The 27,072-nt window shown below is 38.8% G+C and overlaps 1 protein-coding gene across 2 annotated transcripts in view; it reads right to left on the bottom strand.

Annotated features, from left to right (window-relative positions):
• The window catches only part of TAF7L (TATA-box binding protein associated factor 7 like), a 43,610-nt gene that overhangs the window by 11,562 nt on the left and 4,976 nt on the right, over positions 1 to 27,072 (bottom strand). Inside the window, exons 2-9 of one of the 2 annotated variants that reach the window (XM_053698957.1) lie at positions 17,803 to 17,921; positions 17,289 to 17,359; positions 6,945 to 7,018; positions 6,636 to 6,714; positions 6,000 to 6,133; positions 5,767 to 5,893; positions 5,627 to 5,685; positions 5,307 to 5,379 (exon numbers count right to left, since the gene is read on the bottom strand). In XM_053698957.1, the coding sequence (XP_053554932.1) occupies positions 5,307 to 5,379; positions 5,627 to 5,685; positions 5,767 to 5,893; positions 6,000 to 6,133; positions 6,636 to 6,714; positions 6,945 to 7,018; positions 17,289 to 17,301 (559 nt within the window). In that variant the 5' untranslated portion in view covers positions 17,302 to 17,359; positions 17,803 to 17,921. The remainder of the gene's footprint in view (positions 1 to 5,306; positions 5,380 to 5,626; positions 5,686 to 5,766; positions 5,894 to 5,999; positions 6,134 to 6,635; positions 6,715 to 6,944; positions 7,019 to 17,288; positions 17,360 to 17,802; positions 17,922 to 27,072) is intronic. The other variant, XM_053698956.1, reaches the window with a different exon arrangement.

Genomic DNA, 27,072 nt, shown 5'->3' with positions numbered 1-27,072 from the left:
ATTCTTCGACACTGGAACAGTTAGGGCTCTCCTAAACTCACTTTTTCATATGTAAACAAGCATACAAATTTTACGGTCCCAGTGAAATAAAGGCAGGGAGAGATTGCTTAAAGGGACAGTCTAGGCCAAAATAAACTTTCATGATTCAGATAGAGCATGTAATTTAAAACAATTTTTCAATTTACTTTTATCACCAATTTTGCTTTGTTCTCTTGGTATTCTTAGTTGAAAGCTTAACCTAGGAGGTTCATATGCTAATTTCTTAGACCTTGAAGCCCACCTCTTTCAGATTGCATTTTAACAGTTTTTCACCACTAGAGGGTGTTAGTTCACGTATTTCATATAGATAACTGTGCTCATGCACGAGAAGTTATCTGGGAGCAGGCACTGATTGGTTAGACTGCAAGTCTGTCAAAAGAACTGAAAAAAGGGGCAGTTTGCAGAGGCTTAGATACAAGATAATCACAGAGGTTAAAAGTATATTATTATAACTGTGTTAGTTATGCAAAACTGGGAAATGGGTAATAAAGGGATTATCTATCTTTTAAAACAATAAAAATTCTTGTGTAGACTGTCCCTTTAAGTTAAAAGTAATATTTATTCATCACTTGCATTAAAAGCATAACCGGCACAGCACACAGACTCCACAGCTGGCGCGTTTCCTGCCTCACGGGCAGTTCATTAGAGCTAAGGAACAAGAGTTTCTAGCAGCTGTTAAATCAGGAGTTAGCAGTCAAATTGCCCAATCACAATATGATATGACAGGTTGCAATTTAACCTTTTCATAACCTTACTCCTGAATTTTTTTTTAATCATACACAACATTAATCATTTAAATTTCAGCAAAAAACAAGAAAAACACCTATTGTAAAATAGTTATTAGTAATATGTCTAAAAGGTCTCAGGAACCTCTTGTTGGTTACAACACTAAATATATCTGACATTGAAACGGCTAAATGCAAATAGTAGCTGTTTTACGTATAAAAGATAAATGCAATTAATAGACTTAGTGAGCACTTGCAAAAAAATGTAACAGCCTCAATCACATCAGGTATATTAGTGTGTAACAAAAGATCCTAAACAAACCTGTGAAAAACTTAACTGACATAGTAGGAGAGACTGAAATGTTTATTACAATGAAACTATTTTGTCCATACAATCGCAAGTCGATGTATGTTCACTTGTATCTCATTGTCAAAAACAGTTTATTAATATACAGAGACAAACTAGGTACTGTTTTGCCTGTTACCTATCTATCCAAAGCTTGACGTCACCGATTTTATTTATAACCTGTGGAGATCCTGTTCTTAATTTATATATCCCAAAAAATTATTTTCTACTAAGGGCCTGGTATCTATCTCCTCCTCTTGCACAAGTCACTTGTTCAATACCTTGAAATTTGAAATGATCCAATTTATTCATATGTTAAAAAAAATGTTTAGCAACCAGTGTTTTGGGAACTTCTGCTTCTAAAGATAGTACATGCTCTCTAATCCTGTCTTTAAGACTCCTAGAGGTAAGACCTACATATTGAAATTTACAAAACATACAAGTGATAACAAACAATGTATGCAGAGTTACAATTTATGCGGTCTCTGATGTTGTAAGTTTTGCCTGTATTGGTGGAGTTAATTCTATCTCCTACTAAAGCATAATCACAGCATTTACAGGGTCTGCAACCACACTTGTAAAAGCCCAAATTCTTGGGCAGCCAGCTGTCATTTCTGTTAACTTTAGTGTTTACCTTAGAACTGAAATGTTTCCTTATTTTATCCCCTATAGTATCTAATCTACAAGAAATAAAATTACAGTTAGTTGAGATCGATTTCAGATCTACATCCCTCTCTAACAAGGGCATTCTTTTCCTAATAATATTACATATTTCATTAAACTGTCTACTGTATTTTGTGATAAAGTTAACTCCTTTTCGCTCTGAACCTCTATTACACTTAATACCAGTCTTATCTTTGAGTAAGGCATCTCTTTCAAAACCTGACCCTAGTGTAGACAATTGTTTTAATTCACAAAGGGCCAGTATATCAGGCTCAGGCGTAACTGTACTACTTTGAAAGACTATTGGAAACATGCCAATGATTTAACTATACGGCTTGTGGACAGGGGTTATGATTTATGTGTGTGAAATTTAAATGATTAATGTTGTGTATGATTAAAAAATTTTTATTTAAGGTTATGAAAAGGTTAAATTGCATGTGAACCTGTCATATCATATTGTGATTGGGCAATTTGACCGCCAACTCCTGATTTAACAGCTGCTAGAAACGCTTGTTCCTTAGCTCTAATGAACTGCCCGTGAGGCAGGAAACGCGTCAGCTGTGGAGTCTGTGTGCTGTGCCGGTTATGCTTTTAATGCAAGTGATGAATAAATAGTACTTTTAACTTAAGCAATCTCTCCCTGCCTTTATTTCACTGGGACCATGAAATTTGTTTGCTTCTTCTCAGCTGAACAGCTGTAATGTCCGGCGGGCTAGGACATCACATCCAAGACTAACTGGGAATCCCAGAGGACTTGGACTGCTCCTGCTTGAACAATGAAGAGGAAAACTTCTGCGCTACAAAGGAACAAAAAAGCAGCAACAGAAAGGATCTATTGGCCTAACAGCCTTTCTGACATTGATCTCCTCATGGAGTCCACCAAAATGGAATCCGACAAAACATTGCACCAAAAGGATGCCAGACTTGTCCATAAAGAGTCGTAAACGTACGGCTATCCTAAATGAAGATTGAAATTCTCCTAACCAGAATATCAATGGCCCCTTTACCTTAAGCACCATGATATTTAAAAAGAGACAGGATATTACAGAAAGGAGAAAGGGAAAAGGAATCCTTGACCTCTCCCATACCTGAGGAAATTCTTTAACAAATGAATCCTAGTAAATATAACATGCACAAGATTCTTGGGGATTGACGACGACAGGAGAGCCGACGTTTCCCTAGTAGCCAACCCTTCCTAAATAAAAGGAAGATTAGGCTTGAATCTGAACAGAACCACCTCAGTACCAGAAGAAGGAATTACACTGTTCAAATCTGAAGTTTTAACCCTCAGATGCTACCGACTATCCTGCTCATAAAACTATAAGAAGGACAAAATGCGTAGCAGTAAACAGAGTAGAACCCTTACTACCCGATTCCTTAAAAAACCTCTTGCGATTTCCCCTAAATAAAGGAAAGGCAGATAAAGCCACAGACGCCAAGCCACCTGGGCAGACAATTCTGCAAGCAAATAACTCCTCTAGGAGATTGAGAGGAACCGTAGGGCACTGCATGTGACGCCATAGCAAAAACGCTTGGGACGATTAAGGAGAAAGCCGTGGAGGAGCCTAGACAGCATCACCCAGGGAGACATGAGGCTAAAAATAATTTTTGGAATTTTTTTTATTAAAATGACTTACTTAAAAAAGCAATATATTTGGGAACAGAGCTCTGTTCCACTCTTTAGTAAGGAAAATGATAAGTGTGTAATTAAAAGTAGTATTGCCTTAGTGAAGGCAATCTCACATAAACAAATGTTCATACAGATAACCATAATGTTTAAAGTACAAATGTACTGTTCATTAGTCCACTGTGCTATTCTGCTCCACGGAAGCACATGTAGGACATGATGCTGGAAAAGGTCTGAATAACAAGTTAGATCTACATAAAAAATTACACTGAAACTTAGTGAATGTATGTGTATTGTAACGTTTATTTACACAGTGCTTTCACTTGAGAACCAAACGTAGCCTTCCAACCCTCAGTTTAACAGATGAAAGAAACGGAGAGCGCTAAAAACGCGGGATAAACTAAGAGTAATCCCCAAACATCGTCTCCTTGATTAAGAAGGCAGAATGTCAGCTCCGTTCTGTTCTCAAGCCGGAGAGCGGGGCGGAGTACAAAATAAGCACTCAACCACATCTAAAATGGCGCCGCTCTGTAAAGCAAAGAAGAAGGCGTGACCAAAAGTCGGCATGGGAATATACTTAATTCCGTCGACTATCTTGCTCTAAAATGAGGCATGTTGTAGAAAGCACCTTCTGGTCTAAATGTGACAAATACAAAACAATAAACAAAAACCCTGACACCCTTGCACAGCTCCCTAAGTGCAATAACAGCGGAGCTGGGAATCACTGCATATATATCATTGTTTAGAAATGGCGCCAATCATACTCACTGAACAGTCCTTGTATCATTCACCCAATGAACTAGGGAACTAAAAAGGGTTGCCTACTATATAATAGTGGAAGCAATGGCCCCAAATTATTAGAATTTAGCCCTACAGGTAGTTAACTCCTTCCTCTTTGTGAAGGAGGATAACAGTCTCCATGTCTCATGCATAATGTGCCTGCCACTGCCGAAATAATTCCAAAAGGAAATGTCCCATTAAAAAAGCAGAGGGTCTTAACCCCTTCAGCGCCAGCCTTCTAGCCCCAGAAGAACAAAAGGCACTTACCTGCATTATAGCCGTCCGGCAGTCAGATGACTCACAAAGTTTGAGAGGATGCCGCTCCTCAAAGAGACCTGTGTAAAAAGAAAGACAGAGTAAGCTTAGACAGGCTTTCTATACCAGGGCAGCAACATGTTAGGAAACGCAGCAAAGCCCACTTTACAAGTTCCTAACTGCTTTAAAGCTACCACAGCCCTACTGAAGAGACTAACGTGGAGTACAGCTACACCCAAATTGTGATGGAAGGCCAGAGCAATCTTGCCCAGACTTCAAAATAAAAAAAATCTTGATAGAAGAATCAGGACACCTAATTACTTCACCTCCTCCTTGCACTAGAGGCAAAGAGAATGACTGGGGCATTGTGGGTAGGAAGTGATATTTATCCGCTTTGCTGTGGTGCTCTTTACCTCCTCCTGCTGGCCAGGAGTGATATTCCCAACAGTAATTGATGATGATCCGTGGACTAACCGTGTCATTAGAAAGAAAAAAGAAACAAAACAAACTAGAAACTCCTCACAACTTGTCAATTGGTTATTTTGTCTGCATTTCTACTAATTTACCTCTGAAATCTACAAAATGTCCCCAGATGAACTAAAGAATTCAGAATGCTGACCATAGACAAGCAACACAGCGATTGCTTGACACACGCAGTAGCCAATATATATATCATTTGCTCACTGGCTAAAACAGGAGAGAACAAAGAGGCTTGTTTGTAATGTTATGTCTCTTCAACACAAAACAATGCACAACATGCTAACAAAATCACAGTTTTACATTATCTTATTACATTTATTTTGTATGCATAACTTTTGAAATGTTGTGCTTGATTGTGGATATGTGCTATGCATATAAAGAAAAAGGATACGTACACTGACCGCCTCAGCATCTGTGCTTAGCAAACGTTTTACTTCCTTCTCCACATCTGGAGATTCGATGTACTGATTGGAGTGAGTCAGCAACAATGGCGAGAGTGAGATAGACAGAACAAAAAGAGAGCTTAGAATCAGCACTGGGCATCCTGCTAGTACTTCTCTTTTCTACACCTTTTTAACAAAACAAGATACTCGGCTGAAAGTGGTACCACAGAGTGTTAGGGTAGTTTCACTCAGTTAAAAATTAATCAATAATTGGGAGCATAGGGTTAATTCAAAAAACACCCACTCACAGTATAATAATATCACAAACCTTTTTTTTGGCAGTTTTCCTGAAGCGTCTCTTTCGCACATTCTTTAAAGGTAGTGTGACTAAAAGAAAATAATTACTCTGTTAACACACGTAATTTGAATATAACTTCTAGCTCTCTTATGTGCAGATGACACACTCACTTCCATGGTTCCAAATGAATTTTTTCTCTCTGTCCCGGTCTTTCTTCTTGTTGGCTTTTGGGTCATTAGTTCCAGTTGGCTCTTCCAGGGGAGGGTAAAGGTCTCCATCCAGGGTACAAACCAACATCTGTAGAAACATAAAACTCAACAGTGAACGTGCACCACCAAGCCTACGTGAAGCTGAGAGTAGTGCAATGATCAACTGTCCTCAGACCAGGTGCAAAGCCACTTACCTGGCAGAGATCAGCAGTTTTATAGAAGGTTTTCTTATCAATAGTTTTTAAACACTCCAAAACGCAGGGAACATCTACTAGCTTGGCTGCCAGAGGGACACGGTCAACGCGTACAATACCATGCCGGCCATCCGCTTCAAGAGAGAAGTGATTAATGAAGATAACGAGTATTAATAAGGTCCAGATATGGAGAAAGCGACAAAAGCACAAAGCAAGCACACTCCTCCCACAGTCTACTCCTATTATTGGAATTCTAAAGCAAAATGCTTCATTTGAAAGTCTTACGTACAGAACATCCTTCTCTTATTGAAACTCTAGACCCTTGTTAATTAACCTGGGGTACATGGAGCTTTGGTAAGGGGTACTAAGTGACTTGCCATTTGATTATTTTTTTTAAACTAGAGTAGCACAAGGTCTCAATTCAGAATATGAACTAATTCCTTTGTAATACTTCATCCTTATATACTGTATGTTTTGTCTAATGTCATGAAATAATATTAAAGAGCTATATGTGTTGCAGTTGGGGTACAAAGGAAAACAATGTATGCTTGTAAGGGTACTTGCTACAAAATGATTGAGAAACACTGCTATCTCAGCAGAACTTGATTTTACAGAGACTCATCTGGTGATACTCACGGTGTAACTCAATAGAAAGTCTGTCTTTCGCATTGACACTGCCTGACTGGACCATCCTCCTAACAGTAGATGCATATTCCTAAGAAGAAAAAATGATTTTGGTCACGAGGAAGCAGTAGAGACAGGAAGTTTCCCAGGTCCCTTGTTCCTGTCATCCTGAGAGAAACGCCAATAACTATAGCGCTCTCCTTTCTTTGCCTGTGTCACTTTGCAGATGGAGAAACCGGCTTCATGACCTTTAGCTCACTATGGGTTTTGTTAAATTGTCTGACTTGCAGGTGACAGTCAGCCCATTGTGTCATTTCTAACCTGTGGAAGTCTTAGGACGAATTGACTCTCCAGTTCGTGGGGTGCATCATCTTTACTCCGAGATGTTTTCTGTTCTATTTGGACAGAGAAAACAGTAGATCTAGTTATCCTTGGCAGAAAATACATAAACAATATCAGTGAGAGGAAGTTATATCTGTGTCTTAAAGGGACAGTAAACACACAGAGATTTTTTTAATATAAATGTTTAGTTATTTGTAATAAAAAAAATAAAAAAACTTTGCAATATATTTTCATTATTAATTTATTTAGCCTTCTTTTCATGTAATTTAGCTCTGAAAATGAGGGATTTTTCTAATTCTAAGAACTTGAAATGCACCCTGCTGACTTCTAAAGGCTAACCTTGCTACATATATTAACTGATAACAACAACAAAACAATGCACTTTCTACTAACATTATGACCATGACTAGCCTTGTTGATTGCCGACTAAAGCGAAGATCGACTCCTCCAATAAGGCAAAAGGCGGGTAGAATTAAGCTACTGAAAAACAATTCCAGTAAAAAGAATGTTAATTTGTTTTAAAGGGACACTAAACCAATTTTTTTTCTTTCATGATTCAGACAGAGCATGCAATTTTAATCAACTTTCTAATTTACTCCTATTATCAATGTATTCTTCATTCTCTTGCTATCTTTATTTAATTTTTTTTTTTTTTAAAGTCAAGAAAGAAAAAGAGTTCTTGACGGAGGTGCGCCCACGGTGGTGAAAGTGGAGGTCTGTCCAGATAATCCAATGAGAGGCCGCTCTTCTGTAGCGTATGTCAACGGTGAGAAAATCTGCAGTAGGGAAACAGGAAGGCGCCAATAGGGTAATATCGCTAAAACCCTGAGAAACAAGTGGATAAGGAGGATACTGATACTCACAAGCCTCGCGAGAGAGAACGTCTGCAAAACCAACCAGTGACACTTCTGGAACTCTTGTCTGCAGACTGCAGCTGGTCTCAGAGCAGAGCCTCCAGCAAGGAGTCACGTGACTTTCAACAATCAACCCAGCTGTATTACCGAGTGAAGCACTTTACTTGGCTTGCACAGCATTTGGCATCCTCCGCACACTTCAGTGGAACTCGGATACAGCCTACTTACCTTCGGATATATCGGCATCAGAGACACAGCATGTTGAGCTAACAAGTGTACGGATATCGGCATATGAAGAGGAGGGTGTGTGAGTCTCCAGTGATTCTGATTGGCCATACGGAACTTGGTCCGGCTCGAGGATCAGCTGCTGCCTTTGTGAGTCTTCCGGGCGACGTTGAGGTCCCGGCCTGCGTTGCTAGGCACGTCTAAGTGCCGCTTGGCTTGTGAGTATCAGTATCCTCCTTATCCACTTGTTTCTCAGGGTTTTAGCGATATTACCCTATTGGCGCCTTCCTGTTTCCCTACTGCATATCTTTATTTAAAAAGCAGGAATGTGATGCATAAGAGCTGGACCATTTTTGGTTGAGGACCTGGGTTATGCTTGCTTATTGGTGGCTAAATGTCAGCCACCAATAAGCAAGCGCTATGAATGGTGCTGAACCTAAAATGGTCTGGCTGCTAAGATTTACATTCCTGCTTTTTAAATAAAGATAGCAAGAGAACGAAGAAAAATTAGGAGTAAATAAGAAAGTTGCTTTACATGTCATGCTCTATCTGAATCTTGAAAGAAAAAACATAAATTACGCTTACCTGATAATTTTCTTTTCTTCTGACAGGAAGAGTCCATAGCTGCATTCATTACTTTTTGGAAATACAGAACCTGGCCACCAGGAGGAGGCAAAGACACGCCAGCCAAAGGCTTAAATACTTCCCCCACTTCCCTCATCCCCCAGTCATTCTGCCAAGGGAACAAGGAACTGTAGGAGAAATATCAGGGTGAAAAAAAAAAAAAAGGTGCCAGAAGGACAAAAAATTACTCCCGCCTCATAGACAAAATACGGACGGGAGCTGTGGACTCTTCCCGTCAGAAGAAAAGAAAATTATCAGGTAAGCATACTTTATGTTTTTAAAAATGGGAAGAGTCCACAGCTGCATTCATTACTTTTGGGAAAACAATACCCAAGCTAGAGGACACTGAATGCAAACAACGGGCGGGTACAAAAAGGCGGTCCCTTCGAAAGGCACAACAGCCTGAAATTACCCGAAATCCTATAAAAATAAAAATCCGAATCCCAGGTAACTGCACATTAGTTACACCACCAGCAAGCCGAGCTAGAGACCACTCAGTCCCAGAGTCCGTCGAGCACAAACAGCCTCCGAGGAGTCAGCCCCACGGCTCTCGACTCCCATGAAGAGTACCCGGGCCGAAGATAAGGATAGCTACCTGCCCCCAAAAGGGAGAACAGATTCCTAGAAGAAATCCAAAGGATCATTCCACATGGCTCAACAAACAGAACAACCCACGGTTGTCTTACAAAAGTAGCGCCCAGGGAGACGAACTCCGTAGAAACACAAGAACTTGATAAAAAAAGAAAGAAAAAGAAATCCATACTCAGGGAAACACGTCCCAAAAAGGACTCTAGGGACACCCTCATGTCCCTCACACAGTACCATACCATAAGGTGCTCCAGAAAAACATGAGTTCCCTGTTGCCTCGTATCAGATCGAAACCTGCAGGCTAGACATGCAGAGACAACAGAAATAGGATAATTATCCCAGCAGTTAGCAAAGAGCTCTCCAAGAGAACACCAAACCATCTGAACAGGATCTCTCAATGACCAGCTTCCAGTTAGGAAAGCTGACTCAGCCATCATGGAACCCGAACCACCGAAAGGCGTCTTAAAGCCTGCTAGCACACATTCAAGGTGCAAATAGCTGTAGCTGGTTTCAAACTGCAAGCCTTCCAACAACAGCCCTCCAAGGAGCGTCCCCACCCAGCACCAGACGCCGGTAGAAAAAAGGAGGACATCAAAAGTCCTCCTATCGAAGGGGAGGACAGACTCTAGAAGAAAACGGTCAACACTGCATAGATTAACCGATCCCCGACCTTCCCTTCAGGGTAATGGTCCCAGCCCAAAGGCTAGTCAAAGACCGAAGACAAGAGTCCCAGACCTCTGGAAGAAAAAAAGGAAGGATCTACGATGACCAAAGCCCCCCGAGTAGAACTCTGACCGCTACAACAAACGGCATGCTACCGTGAGTCAGGACCGACTTGTGCTCGGGTACGAGACCCCCTACACTGCTGTCGTCCATAAAGAGGAACACTTCCCAAGGGAAGAGGGTTCTCAGACCCCCAGTATTTAAATATCAGAATCCAACATTTAACAGGAGCCCAATCAGGGTTCAAACCCCCAGCCTCCTGCTGCAGTAACAGTGGAATCAGTTACTACTCCACATCCCCATTTCCAGGATTCTGAAAACGCAAGAAGGGAAAAAACCTTTACAAGGTAAGAAAACAAGAACCCACAGGTCACCACAGATACTAAGGTAACTCTGAACCAGTAGAATCCATCCCCCACTCTAGGAGAGAGGAGACTAAAGCAACGGAAAAAACCCTACCATAGAGGCAGCCATATCGCCAACACAGTTGAAAGACACCTGGAGTCTACAAGGAACATCAAATGCATAAGAAGACCAGTAGGGACCCATGAGAGAGACCTAGAACCTAAGCCACAGGCAAATAGGCATCTCCCATGAGAAACAGAGCCCCGCCTCCTCAGAGAAGCCTGAACCATCCACACCCATCCAGGGAGAGACATGGTCGTAGGCCAAAGTCCTCGAAAACTGAATAGATCGAGAGATCTAACTTCCCGAGGAACCCTAAGCTGCCTCCTATGATTAGGAGAGCACCATCGAAAGTCCGTAGACTTGGCGATCTAGTAACAGCCTCAAACCCAAGTGTCTGAAAGAACAGTTTAAGAATTCGGCACCCAGTGCTCCTGGATCGCAAGTAAAAATCTCGTAGACAAGCATAACCACGTGTTACACATGCTGGCAAGGTAACTACCAACACTTGAAGGTGAATGTGAACCCTGGCCCTTGCTTGCCATACCAGAGAGATAGACGTAACCACCCTCCATGAAGCCCCTAATGGAGCATTGAGGACAAATGGTCAAATAACTGACCCCAGAAGGGCGACCGTCTGTAACCGACCTCGGCTCTTCACTGTTAAGCCCCAAGGCTAGAGTTTCAACGAAGACGCAGATAACACCCAACGTTTTAGACCCTAGTCAGACCAAGGGTAATATATGGAAGAGACAACAGCCAGAGAGCCATGCAGGATCGATCTTCCAAAAAAAACCTTTAACAGGGTAAAAGCTGGAAGCCTCACAGCTCCCCACAGAAAGCAGGAAAACCCCTGCACTCCACCTCTTAGAGTTACGCAACTCTGAGCAAAGGAAGGAGGACATGCCCACACTTCCAGACCAGATGACCCACCGAAGGCGGAAAGGAAGGAGACTCTGCCACAGCAAGAAAATGTTTATTAGGTTGAAGAGTCAGCATCTAGAAGAACTTCAAGTGAAGACGTAAATCGTTCACCACTCGGAACACTAGACCACCTAGGTCATTCACATCTCCCAACTCCAAAGGAATGGAAACTACGGTTCTGAGTCCCCAGGGACCTAAAAGAACCATGACGACGTCTGAAAAGACAGATCCGTATCCCAGGCAAATAGCCAGAAAAAGGCCAACCTTAGATCGGTACTCAACACTCCAATCAGAGGCGCTGTATCTACACACTAGGCCTCATACTTCGAAATAGGAGCCCGGAGTCAATAGGCCAAGTGCCATTCAGAATCAGACATGATTAAATCAGCACCACGAGGGTGACATGAACCCAGATCACAGCAGAAACGCATCTGACCAGTACCTGCCTGGTATAAAGGACACTCCAGAACTGTCCAAGATCCAAGAAAATTCGACCCGAAGGATCGATAATGAACTTAGAAAACATAGTTCTATTATTCAACAAGTGCGCAACTTCTGCGGAAGTGCCCACGCGACCACAAAATTGCAAGTATCTGTTCCAGAGGAGAACGTTCTCAACAACGGAAATCTAACAGACATGAGTTTCAGAAAAACAAAATAAACACATCCACCCGGATCAAAACTAAAAGGAAGGCAGCACCCATCGGGTGAACGCCCAAGGTGAATGAGGACACCAATGAAACCAGCCGATCAGAGGCCCAATTCACCCAAGCTCAGAACTGGAACCGAAACAAATAAAGAAAAAAATAAAACGGAGACATTAAGGAGATTGGCTTCATCCCCAAACGTTGCATCCATATTGCCATCCAGCATCTAAGGCCTCGGCTCCCTCGGCCCACTAGGACTGGGATCCTCTAACATTACCAAAACATGCCTCAAAAGAACACGAAGACATGCCAGCCTGTAACGGAAGGTAAAATCATCTCTCGCGGATAAATGAAAGACCCTGACCCTGAGGTTAGGGCCAATGCTTTCCCAGGAGGCCGAACTGAATCAGGCGATCCCACGCCGATGGGCCCTGGTTAAAGGGACAGTATACACTCATTTTCATATAACTGCATGTAATAGACACTACTATTAAAAATAAGATGCACAGATACCGATATAAAAATCTAGTATAAAACTGTTTAAAAACTTACTTAGAAGTTATAAGTTTAGCTCTGTTGAAAGGGTGGCTGGAAAGCCCACTGCAAGTGGAAAATAAGACATTCCCCCCTCCCCCTTCTTTTGCATATGAAAAGACCCTTTACACAAACAGGAGCAATCTGGAGAAGGTAGCTGACGGTATTCACATAAAACGTTGGGGCTTGGTTAGGAGTCTGAAATCAGAGCAATGTTACTTAAAAATAAGCAAAACTATACTTTTTAAAAAAAAAAAAAATCTTGATGTGCTTTATAAATAGATCATCTACAAAACATGTATGCAAAGAAAAAATGAGTGTATAATGTCCCTTTAACAGAACACGGACAGTATTTTAGAAATATTTCACTTGGGAGATATAAATGAGACAGCGCCATAGAAATGGCCATGCGAAACCGTGCTGTAACCTATGGCGGAAACAAGCCACCCTCCGGAGGAGTAAAGGTCATAGGGACACCTGCTTGTGTAGCTGAGGCATGCGCCTCACAGGACATGGAAACCTCAGAAGAGGATGGCTCCACGCACTCTAAACTCCCAGATTCGGGAGAAGAGAGTACTCTAGAACAGCAATCGGAACATAACTGATGGGCATTGATTACCCGGGCCATTTCATATTCATCACAAGACGCATTCTCCGTATCGGAGACATCCATGTCTAAAATATCAGAATCCTCTATAATCTTGGGATTACAAAAATGACAAAAACCAACTACCACCCTTTTTACACCCCCACTCACCACCTCCTGTGAACCAGACAACCCACGTACTAGACTCTCTCTGTCGCACACAGTCAGCATACGGAAGTGAAAAACAAACGTAACCAAACCCGTCACAAGGTGAACCGTGCCAGTCACAAAAAAGGGTGCGCAATCTCAATAGATTGCGTCATTAAGATAAGGCTATGTTCCGTAAAAGCTGTGAGCCTAGGTATTACTACACATTAGCAGATAGAACCATATAACAAACATGATTAAAGCCCCCCTGTTCAATAACCCTCCTCAGGAAATATTAACCCATGATTCCATATTAAGATAAAAAGAGTCCCACTGGGACCCTACCTTCTTTCGTTAACATTACATTCACATATCGAAATTAAATGAAACAATCTTACTGGAATCTACGCCGTGGAACTGGAACACGGCCCTTCAAGTGTGACAGATAGTAGCCTCGCTTCTGACATAGACTTGAGTGAATAAAGGTAGGCAGTGAAACTCGTCAACGCTGATTACCAAGGAGCTATTAATATGAGTCAGGATGGTTTCGCAGGAAAACTCTCCCTGCATCTCATCCATGCTCTCACTGAGAGGCTGACAGGATTACTTAAAACTCCAGTCCCATAGCGAAGAGTACTACCCTCCATAAGAGACTCTCAAACTTCTGACACTTCTCTGCCAACCTCCTGTGACGAAAGGCAAAGAATGACTGGGGGATGAGGGAAGTGGGGGAAGTATTTAAGCCTTTGGCTGGGGTGTCTTTGCATCCACCTGGTGGCCAGGTTCTGTATTTCCCAAAAGTAATGAATGCAGCTGTGGATTCCAGTTTAAGAGGAAAAATATGGGTTTAGTATCCCTTTAAACCCCAATTTTTTTTTCATGATTCGGACAGGGCATACAATTAAAAAAAAGTTTTCAATTTCAATCTATTATCGAATTCACTTTTTTCTCATGATAGTCTTTGTTGAAGAGATATCTATATGGGTAGCATGCACATTTCTGGAACAGTACATGAGAGGTAACGCTGCTGATGTCACCTAGTGTTCTTACAAATGTTTAACAGTTATAAAACTGCTGCCATACATTGCTCCTACACCTTCCTACTTGCAACAAAGGACAACAAAAGAACAAAGTACATTTGATAATTGAAGTAAATTGCAAAGTTTACACCATTTCTGAAGCATGAAAGAAATTGTGGGGGTTTTACGTCCCTTTAAAAATGTTTAGACTTGGCTGCTGTGTTAATTCACAGCAACACAACAGAAATGTCTTGTAATTACAAGGTGTTTACTGCCCCTTTATTAACAATGCATGAGTTCAGTGCAGCATCTTGTCAGCAGAAGACGTCTTAACACCCAACAAATGTACAACACAAAAACACACAAGTGCAGCTCTCAAGTGACATTTATTACAATACTAATCAAGTGTGTAAAAACAATTCAACTCATTAGAAGTGAAAAGTGCATACAAAATCCTCACTCTTCTGCACCCTTCCGATAAAGTTTTCCTGAAATACAGTTAGGTCTTGTGTCCTTTGCAGGCTCCCGTAGTTTGGAGAAGTTACTTTGGGTTTAGTTTTCTCATTCTTTACTGAGTGGTTAGAATGGTAGATTACTGGCTGAGTGAGAAAGGATGTTAGATACACATTTTACTTCTATTTACTGCAGCAGTGTTTTATTGCACTCTTGATTTTTATTGTAATTGAATTTCACCTGAGTTGGAGCTGTGTTGTATATACATAAAATATTGTTCACATTTTCCTATCCTTTTTAATATATTCAATAGTAAAATGAAGGGTCAGCTTAGACATATTTTACCTAAATGTATACTTATATGTAAATTGATACGATAGCATTGGTAGAGAACAGAAAAACTGGAAAAATTGTACGTATCTGACAATATACTCTATTTTATGTATACATGGCAGGTACTGAACTAATTTGTATCTTCTGTTGTTGACTTTTCTATTCTTGATGTACACATTTATTCTTCAATAAAAAATCTTTGAAAAAAAAGAAAAAAAAAAGAAACTGTGCACCAGCAATTAACTTTGCTTGTGGTACAAAGCTGGTCTGACGTACTACATCTGTATACCATTATCCCTAATATCCTTGGCTGCTAAATGGTTAAGGTAAAATGCATTTGTTTGGCTCTATTGTACAGAATTACAGAAAATAATGGCACTTTGTATTAAAATGTAAGGTTTTTCTACTTTAAAAAAAAAAAAAATATTGTTCACAGAACTTTTTAAGTCAGCTACTCTGCCCATACACTAAACTTGTCTCTCCCTTTCTACTTAAACTCTTCTCATATATAACCTCTTTACCCACCTACAAGTATTTCCTTGTTCCACACCAGCATCTATGAATGTCTAATAAAACCATTCCTTTTCCTGATCGAAATACTCCATGGCTCAGTCTCTCTTTTTCCCCCCACCCATCATTCCCTTTCACGTAAAAAAGACAATTTACATAAATGGTCTGTTAATATTATGAAGACGCAGCATCTAACCATTTATTTTTTGCATGAAGCACAGCTACATCAGCTGGAGTTGACAATTACTAATTGCTCACTGGCTTCTAGGCACTCACTGTTAATGCTCATTGTTCTGCTAAATGAGAAGTACCTAACAACAGATACTGGTAAATTAAGTTACATTTAACCTCTTAATGACCAGCCCCATACAGAGAGTATGGCGCTGGTTGTCTATCCCTCCAGCAGCAAGATTGTGCTATTTCTGAATGCCCCACGAGCGGGGCAGTGCAGAAATAGTAGTGCAGGAGATTACAGATGCAGAGAGAGACCCTCTTTGTCTCTATCTGCATCGAAATGTGGTGGTGCCGACCATTGGTTGTGTGGGAGGGTCAGGAAAGAGGCGGGTGGGCGGGAGCGCTGGAGGGGGGCAGGGAGCACTACAATCAGAAAAGTGAGTAATGGTGGGAAAGAGGGATTCGCTATACAACAGAAAATATGTTATTGGAGGGGAGGGTGGGGTGAGGGCTCTGCACTACAGAAAATGTAATATTTAATACATTTTAAAAAATGTAGAAGAAATATATATAAAAACTGGGTACTGGCAGCTACCAGTAGCTAAGATGACAGACTCTAGTTAGAGGGGGGGGAGGGTCAGGGAGGTTGGAGGGTAAGAAGGATCCTACACTGCAGAAATTAATTTTTTATATATTGGCAGATGGTGGTAACCACTGGGTGTTGATTTTTACAACATAAATGCCAATAAACTAAATCCAATATGGTTATTAAAGAAACACTGGTATTCAATAGGCAGTGGATGTCCCTGTGTTGAACACATATTGCTTGACAGAATTGTGAAAACAAGTCCCTCTTCACCTACACAGCTATGGGAGTCAACCAATAAGCATTAAAGGGACATAAAACCCACATTTTTTTCATGATTCAGATAGAGCACGCCATTGTAAACAACTTTGTAATTTACTTCTATTATCTAATTTGCTTCATTCTCTTGATATTCTTTGCTGAAAAGCATATCTAGATATGCTCAGTAACTGCTGATTGGGTGCTGGTCATAGATGCCTTGTGTGATTGGCTCACACATGTGCATTGCTATTTCTCCAACAAAGGAGATCTAAAGAATGAAGCAAAATATATAATAGAAGTAAATTGGAATGTTGTTTAAAATTGTATTCTCTACCTGAATCATGAAAAAAACATTTTGGGTTTAGTGTCCCTTTAATACAGGAGTATCAAGTTTGCCATTAATATAGCAGTAATAAACATACGTTAATAAAGACGTATGAAACATACCATTAATACAGCAGTATCAAACATATTTCCTGTAGGCCTAGTATGAATTTTTAAACCATATTTATCTTACTTTTTTCATTCAAAAATATATTTTTGCACATTTAACTGTCACATTTTCATATGACTTATAACATTATATTTAAATATGATGTCCTTTTAAACTAAACATATTGCAATTCCCTTCAATGTCTTCTTGTAAATGTAAGCGAATGCTACCAGTGATTGCATTACTTTACAGCATAATTGCAAGTGAACAGCATAATAAACTAAAACAACATATTACTTGTAGATGTCATGTTGGGTCGTTTGATGTCCACCGGAAACAGGAATGAAAATAACAAGAAAGAACAGGATCTGCAGAAACACAAAGGTCAAACATTAAATTACATAATCTAAGCGGTAATAATCACTAAACTAAAAGAGATAATAGGGGCACTCACCACAATGTATACAAATGTAAATGGTACAAACATGATATAATATCTAGAGACCAAAATAAACCAAAATGAACCAAAGAGCGTTTTATAGATGTTTAGTCAGGCAGCTCTCCTCAAGTGTTTGGCCGTCCACTTCAAAATTGATCCTACCTGCTGTATGAGAAATTATTCTGGGCACAGCAATAAAGATGGTACCACTAAAGGATCTGTAAAAAGGGCGTCATTCAATCTCAAATCATACTATCCATTAGTGTGGAAGGTCATGTTAAAGAGGTTGAGCATTATTGAAGCTGCCTACAGTGCCACACTATATAGTGATTCGGGAGACCAATTGAGTTGAACAACCGGAAAGACAAGTACCTAGTTCCTGGGACGGAAGGCGAGTTAGCCGGGTTACTCTTGAAGATCCGGCCTGCCTGAATAGCACTAGTCCTTTACTGTATGTATCCTCGACTTTTATATACTGATACAGTATTACACTATGAGAGAGAAAGAGAGAGAGAGAAAGAGAGAGGGAGAAAGAGAAAGAAAGAGAGAGAAAGAAAGAGAGAGAAAGAGAAAGAAAGAGAGAAAGAGACACATGCTAGGGTCATTTTACACCATCACTTGGGCTCATATCTAATCAAAAGCAACATTCTGCAACTCAGCAGCACCTTACTTAAAGGGACAGTGAGCACCGTACAAGATATTTCTATTGTGTTACAATAACATATCAGCCAAGTCTTGACCTTCTTTAAACAAATTAACATCCATTTCACTGCAATTAGTTTTCAATAGACAAACGCCACTCACTATTTGCCGTATTTATAGGAGCGCATCTGGAGTTTAGTCAACAGACAATAAAGCTAGTGCCAGTCATAATGTTAGTATAAAATGCATTGTTTTGCATTTGTTATCTGATAAAGCCACTTAGGGCCAAATATATAGCAGAGTTTGCCTTGAGAAGTCAGCAGGGTGCATTTCAACTTCTGAAAATTAGAAATTGTTCAATTTTCAGAGCTAAACTAAATGTAAAGGGGCAAAATAAATGATGGAAGTGTAATTAACTAAATTCCAAACAATTAGCTAAATTACAAAGAACCCCCCCCCCCCACTAAATTACAGAAAATAAAAAACTAATTACAAGATCTTTAAACTAATTACACCTAATCTAATAGCCCTATCAAAATAACACCTCCCCCCCCCAAAAAAAAAAAAGCCTAGCCTAAATTAAAATACCAATATCCCTTAAAAGGGCCTTTTGCGGGGCATTGCCCCAAAGAAATCAGCTTTTACCTGTAAAAAAAATACAAACAACCCCCCAACAGTAAAACCCACCACCCACACAACCAACCCCCCAAATAAAACCCTAACTAAAAATACCTAAGATCCCCATTGCCCTGAAAATAAATAAATGAGCCAAATATAAATGACTTGCCATGGACTTTACTTTTGGAGTCATACATTCGCAATACCCTAGCTTTGTGACAGTCATATTTACTTCTGACACACATAGGGATCCGCCAGACCTGAGTTATATCAGACTCCCACACTATTCTATATAGTGATAAGGAAACAAGAAACCCAGAGGAGCCGTGCAGATACGTGGAACAGTTTGCTGGGCGACTGTAAGAGCCCAGAAGGCATCTGTAGCACTTATCAAGTGCCTTATACTTCGTAAGTACGGGCCATTGGAGTGGGGATAATACCTGTCACCATTGATCCTGCACCATTGTGGAGCCTTCTTTTTTCTTCTCTCTCTAAACATAAGTATTTTGCTTATTTTTGAAAATTATTTTAAAATGCTTACCAGCAATTCTTAAACATTTTTTTTATGCAAATTATTTTTAATTAATTAGCCCTTTTAGGATATGCATAGATCTCAATGTTTCATTATTGCAATATATATTCATTATTTATTTTGCTGCCTTTTGCTGTAAATTATTACATCTAAAAATTGTGCTTGTTTGACTTTCTCCCAGGGAGGCTTGGGTTAACAAAAAAAAACAAAACACATTTTTATCTTTCATGGATTCATATAGAACATACAATTTTGATATATAAATTTCACTACTATCCCTGTAATATAAATTGAGGTCCCTCAGTTTCTTTCGAGCCATAGATAAAATTGTTAATGCCATATCTTTTACTGTTATCTTAATATCATTCTAATAACATTGTTCGCCTTTTCTATGAATTGCATTCAATTGCAACATAGATACATGTCTTGTTTGATATACTATTTGTACATTTAAACTTACATAAGGATCTGATTGGATGATGGACTTTTTTTAAAACATGATGTAGATCTTTTTAAACAAATAGGATCACATGATCTGATAATTTTGAAACCTCTCAGAATGCTATATAAAGGCAATATAGGTAGGAAACAAGCATCTTGATAAAGGCCCTTGAACAGCTGAAACACGTAGATGCGTATTATTCCTTGAATGACTGCCTAAGACAGAGCGCTCTGTACATTCTTTCTGGAAGCTAGACTTTTCAAGTAATAATTTTAAAATTACCATGATTGATACAGCTCATAGCAGAATTACTATTGGAGGACACTGGTCACGTGACCACCACTAACCAAGAGAGGAGCATAATTCCCCGGATGACAACACACCAGAGAGGTACAACACCAGCAAGTCGGGTTGTAAGGTAATCTACTGCTTATAGACGACAAAGGTACCATACGGCTTGGGAAAACTACTACTGTCAGATATAGAGGTACTACGCCATAAAGTCGGGTTGCAAGGTAATCGACTGTCTTTGGGCACCAAACGTACTATACGGCTTGGGATAATTACCACTGTTTGATTTATTTATCCAACAGAACGTTATTTGAGCGGTTAGTTCCATAGTAGTGATCGCAGGTAACTTTATACTGAAGATGTTTTAACTTTTACCAGCGTGCCATGTGAGATTTCCAGACTTTGCCTGTTTGCCTTATCTGGGACTTTGTTTGCAGTTCTATATAGAACCTTTTTTCCTATCAATTAGTGCACAATATATATATTTTTTGTGCACTTTTTTTAGCCTCATTAGCCACAGGTGGTTATTTTTTTCCATATGTATTTTTTTGTATTCACTGTATTACTAAATTGTAACCATTTTTAACCAGTTCTGATTTTGTCAGCTACCTAGTATCTATTTATTATTTATTAACACATTGCAGATCCTACAATATTCTGCTTTTGAGCGCAGGGACCTGTCTTTTTATACGGTGTATTCCTTAAACGCTTCCAGAGGGCGTTTTTCTTTTGTCTCCTGCTAGTAATATTGCACTTATACATTTAGAGTATTTTTTGCCCTTTAAAGAACATACAATTTTGAACAACTGTCCAATTTACTTCAATTATCGAATGTTCTTTGTTTTCTAGTTATCCTTTGTTGTAATGCAGGTAGGCGAGTTCAGGCATGTGCAGGTCTGCAGCACTATATGGCAACAGTTTTGCAACAATGTTATACCTTAGCAAGAGCACTAGAGGGCAGCACTCTTAGACAATCCCTTTATTACCCATTCCCCAGTTTTGCATAACCAACAGTTATATTTATACACGTTTTACATCCGTCATTACCGTGTATCTAAACTTCTGCAGGCCGCCTCCTTATTTCAGTTCTTTTGACAGACCTGCATTTTAGTCAACCAGTGCCCTCTCATAAGTTTCTCCATGGGCGTGAGCACAATGTTATCTATATGACACACAAACTAACGCCCTCTAGCTGTGCAAAAAATGTGAAATGCATTCAGATAAAAGGTGGCCTTTTAAGATCTTTTCAAGATCTTAGAAATTAGAATACCAACAGAACAAAGCAAATTTGATGATAAAAGTAAATAGGAAAGTTGTTTAAAATGACATGCCCCATCTAAATCATGAAAGCTTAATTGCAACTGTCTCTTTAATGTAATTGTTTTGGGAATTGTCAAAAACGTAATAAATAGCATTAATATTGTTTTTTTCCTGTTCCATTAGCAAATCTGATGCATTTACAGTGACAATAAGATTAAGAATAGATAAGCCTAAAGGGACACTCAACCCAATTTTTTTCTTTTGTCATTCAGATTATCAAAATGTGATAATAGGAGTAAACTAAAAAGTTGCTTAAAATCGTATGCTCTATCTGAATCATAAAAGAAAAAAAAATTGGGTTCAGTGTCTCTTTAATTAAAATCTTCTTAGCTTATACCAAGTAACTCAGGGTTTGAAAAATATGTTTGAAAGGGACATGAAACTCAAACATGTTCTTTCATGATTCAGATGGGGCATAACATTTTAAACAACTTTACATACTACTGCTAGTAACCAATTTGCTTTGTTCTCTCTGTATGCTTCATTGAAAATAATACCTAGTTAGGCTCAGGAGCATACATATACCTCTTGTCATTGGTTTACAAATGTGTTGAGCTAGCTTCCTGTAATGCAATGCAGCTCCTCAATAAAGAATAGCAAAGGTATTAATCAAATGTACAAATTGAAGGAAATTGGAAAGTTGTGTAAAATGGTATGCCCTATCTGAAACATGAAAGAAACACTTTGGGTTTCATGTTCCTTTAAAATGTAGGAGCAAGACAATTTGGTTTTCTTCAAATGTATAGCCTGCATTACAGTAGACATACACTTTGTTTTCTGTATACGTACACACACATTTATTTATAAAATATTGTTTTACCAGGAAGGATACATTGAGATTTATCTCGTTTTCAAGTATGTCCTGGGTCCACACACAGAGGGATTTCCCCATATTTACATGCTTTCCAGGCAGGAGTTAAAAAGACAAAATGCACACACAAAAAAAATCCTCTAAAAATATAAATCCCAGCAGTAAACTTATTATAAAAAAAAAAAAAGTCATGAGGGAGCACATCTATACTTTCCTTTCCTGTGCGAGTTTGTGCTTATCGGAAACAGCTGAATGTCACCTGAGGAGCAGACAACACTGCCTGTCACAGGTGCCTAAATGGAACAGTTCAGATAGTGTTTGGTATGGGAAAGAAAGTAACATACAAAGTAAAGGGAGGTGCATAAACCCTGGTAGTTTAAAGCCAACACTTGTAGCCGAATCCAGCTTTGGAATCCCCAGCCTTTAGCAATGTTTAGCAGGTTGCTCTATGTGCAGGGCTAGTTCACCCTTCTCCCAGCCAAACTGTGGGAGTCCTTTCACCCGCGCCAGGGATCTTTTCTTGGTGCCACTTGCATCCTGGTGTGCGGTATCACGTACTGAAGTAACCCCCTAATTATCGTCTTGCCAGGTGATTTGTAAATCTAATGAAATGAATGCTGTCAGGTCTTAAAAGTACTGTATATCTATCTTTTTAAACAGTAGACTGTCGCTCATTCTCTTGGTATCTTGTTGAAATGCAGATATGCAAGTTCAGGAGCATGCTCATGTCTGGACCACTATATGGCAGCATATATTAACCATTTGCAAGAGCACTAGATGGTAGATGTAGTGTTCCAGAGACCTACCTAGGTATTTCTTCAATAAAGAATACTGTGGGAACTTAATACATTTGATAAGTCAATTATTAGTAAGTAAATTGGAGAGTTTTTTTAAATTGTATTCTCTGAATCACAAAAGAACATTTTTTGGTTTCATATTCCTTTTTAACTCCAAGGTGGAGCTGCCCAGTGTGAAGATACAAAGCTTCACTAACCAGCACTTGTAAAGGGTTAAAATAAGAGAACAGCTTTGAAGAGAGCTGTAGGCACAAGAGGAAAAACAATCGTATGGGTAGTAGGGAAACACGGTGGGATTGTAATATAACATTTACTCGTAGTTCATATTTTAATAAATAAAATGGCAATATACTTTTGATATGCATAGAGCCCATTTCCTCCAATTTAACTCTGAAACTTCTGAGTTTTCCAATTCTAAGAATTGGAAACACAAACTGTAGACTTCACAAGCAGTAACCCTTCCGCATATCTGTCCCTAACTGGCTTCAGCAAAAGTAATAATGTAAGTTTTGCAAACAAATTGACACTGACTAGCCTTTTCCTGACTGGCTCCTACAAATAAGACAGAATGTGGAGGAGGAATACGACAGATGAAAAACAATTGCAACAAAACACTTTCCATATTTATTCACATTTGTTAAATCAAAATACAAAAGAAGCAGGTTAGGGGGCTAACACGCAGTCAAATACAATATATAATACTTACATGCTCCATTACAAATTGAGCGAATTTAAGACGATATGGAAGTTGGTTTCTTATTCAAGCTGTTTCTTATTTATGGTATTTGGTTTCTTATTAATGGAAGTTTCTTATTCAAATTTTGTCAGACTGCTTTAAATTGAGTTTAAAATAAAGAAATATGATAAATATTATGTAGTATTAAAAAATGTACATATACTGGCACTGCGAAAAGTGTATTTAAAGAAAAGAACCCTCCAATATTCCTATATGGGTCCGGTGCTACCCCTGTAAATATAGGTACTAAAAAAAGGGAGAATAAAGTAAGGGGCTAAATAGGACTCCTTCCTTAACTAATAGTAATAGTGAATACGTTAGAACACTAACTTTATTGAATTAAATAAAACAGGGAAAAACCCTGAACAGGGTCCCACCACCAAAACCTGTTTCCTGGTCGATACCTGGATAAGTCGGCTTCCATGACATGGAATTGTTTTTAGCCTGACCCAATGGTATTTTAGGCACAGAAACTGATTCCAACACTAGCATGTCAAGGGGGGGGGTCTACCCTATGTATGTTCATAGTGACATCAGTGGCTCAACAGTCATTAAAGGGACATGAAACCCACATGTTTTTCTTTCATGATTAAGACCGATATTACAATTTTAAACAATATTCAAATTTACTTTTATTATCTAATTTGCTTCACTCTTTATATATTCTTTGTTGAAGAAATAGCATGCACATGGGTGAGCCAGTTACACAAGGCATCTACGTGCAGCCACCAATCAGCAGTTACTGAGCCTATCTAGATATGCTTTTAAACAAAGGATATCAAGATAATGAAGCAAATTAGATAATATAAGTAACGTGGAAAGTTGTTTAAAATTACATGCTCTTTCTAAATCATGAAAGAAAAAATGTGGGTTTTATGTCCCTTTAACCGTTTGAAAATATCAGTTACTTATTCAACAATGAGAATTACAGCACCTATGTTAGTGATGACAAATTTCTGTGCCCAAAACATATAGACTTTGTTAAAAACACATTCTTTATTTTAATCCTTTTAAAATACAATCTGTCACAGAGGGGGATCTACTGTACGTATATAATCATAGTGAAATCAGTGGCCCAATGGTGATTAACACTTTGAAAAAATGTTACTTCTTCAAAAATTAAAATTACAGCACCTATGCCAGTGTTGGCATAAATTTCTGAGCCTAAAACACCATTGGGCCAGGCTAAAAACCAATTTCATGTCTTGGAGTGGGATCTACATACTGTATATATTCATAGTAAACTCAGTGGTCAAAAGGTCATTAACCCTTTTAAAACATCAGTTATTTATTCAAGTGTGTGAATTGCAGCACATATGCCATAGTACTTGGCATCAATTTGTGTGCCCAAAACACATTTCGGCCAGGCTAAAAACAATTATATAAGAACCAAAAGATGTCAGCACTCTGGGATGGAATGCACGTCACCAAGGAACCACTGCTCCAGGTTCCACAGTATCAAAAGAGAGGAAGCAGGTGACATCAAAAATCTTATATTTATTTATAATAAGACAGAAAAATTGGCGACGTTTCAGGTATTATCCCTTATTCATGCCATGCCAAACAAACAACTAATACATCCTTATATACCCATACACCTCTAGGTGGCGATAAAGAGTAATTAACCCTTACTAAACACAATATTTACAATAGTTCACAAATTTTCACACAACTATACACCAGATGGTGATAAAGAGAGATAGCGCTTCCTAAATGTATCACTTCAATACATTCTCTCATATTTTGCCAGTGGCTACATTTCAGCATTTAGACTGTTAAATATTTTTAAACATTTCCTCAAACATTAATAACATTTAAGTTACTAATCTTTATATATAATATAATAAATGTCTAGTTAAATGTTTTATAGAAAAATAGATAACTCCCAATCCTTATTCATACCTTTAGGAGTAAGAGTCCCCAATTCATGAATCCAGAAAAGATTCTTTTTGCTTCAGCAGTAATTCCCTATCACCACCTCTTCGTGGTAATGCAATATGATCAATGATTTTAAATTTAAGCTGACTAATTGAATGGCCAGCAGTCAAAAAATGATATGCAAGAGGAGCTTTTAAATTTTTAGTGCGAATATTACTTTTGTGTTCAGTTATACGGTCTCTCGCACTGCGAGTCGATTCACCTATATAGACCCTCCCACACGGCCAATTAACCATATATATGATGAAAGTGGTAAGACAGGTAAAGTAACCCTTTAGGTTATATTTTTTCCCAGTATGGGGGTGATAAAATATAGAACCTTTTGTCATATTACTACAGCAAGAGCAACCCAGGCAAGGGAAACAACCATCATTTTTAGATGAAATAAACCTTGTTTTCAATTAAATTTTTGGGCCTATGTCTGCCTTAACTAGTTTCTCTTGTAAGTTCATACCTTTTTTAAAGGCTGGCATCGGATATTCTTGAAACTCCCTAATGTCTGGGTTACAATTGGACAAAATATTCCAATGTTTCTGAATGATATGTTGGATTGCTGAACTCTGAGCATTATACTTTGAAACAAAAATGGTTCTAGGGTTCTGAACTTTCTTATTTGTACTTGGTTTCAACAGAACATCTCTAGAGATAGATTTAACAATATCAGTATTTTTATTTATCATATCTTTATGGTACCCCCTATCAGTAAATCTCTGACCCATCTCTGTCAATCTCTTATCGATCAGATTTTCTGATGAGACAATTCTGCGGACACGGAGTAACTGGCTATGTGGAAGGGACTTAATAAGTGATGGAGGGTGAGCACTGTCATATCTGAGTAAACTATTACGGTCTGTGGTTTTTCTATAAAGATCTGTAATGAAAGAATTACCCATTTTAATAATCCTAACATCCAAAAAGCCTAAAGACCCTTCACTCCATATGAGTTTAAACTTAATGTGATTAGTGGATAAATTCAAGTCACTTACAAATTTCTCAAGGGTTCCAACGTCGCCCAACCATATACCACATAAAGGGTTACTTTACCTGTCTTACCACTTTCATCATATATATGGTTAATTGCCCGTGTGGGAGGGTCTATATAGGCGAATCGACTCGCAGTGCGAGAGACCGTATAACTGAACACAAAAGTAATATTCACACTAAAAAATTTAAAAGCTCCTCTTGCATATCATTTTTTGACTGCTGGCCATGAATGGATTCATGAATTGGGGACTCTTACTCCTAAAGGTATGAATAAGGATTGGGACTTATCTATTTTTCTATAAAACATTTAACTATACATTTATTATATTGTATATAAAGATTAGTAACTTAAATGTTATTAATGTTTGAAAAAATGTTTAAAAATATTTAACAGTCTAAATGCTGAAATTTAGAAAGAGCTGTCTCTTTATCACCATCTGGTGGTGTATAGTTGTGTGAAAATTTGTGAACTATTGTAGATATTGTGTTTAGTAAGGGTTAATTACGCTTTATTGCGTATATAAGGATGTA

Source organism: Bombina bombina, chromosome 1 (assembly GCF_027579735.1).
Source record: "Bombina bombina isolate aBomBom1 chromosome 1, aBomBom1.pri, whole genome shotgun sequence".
NCBI lineage: Eukaryota > Metazoa > Chordata > Amphibia > Anura > Bombinatoridae > Bombina > Bombina bombina.
The sequence above is the reverse complement of the archived record's forward strand: the minus strand, read 5'-3'. Positions and strand labels throughout refer to the sequence as shown.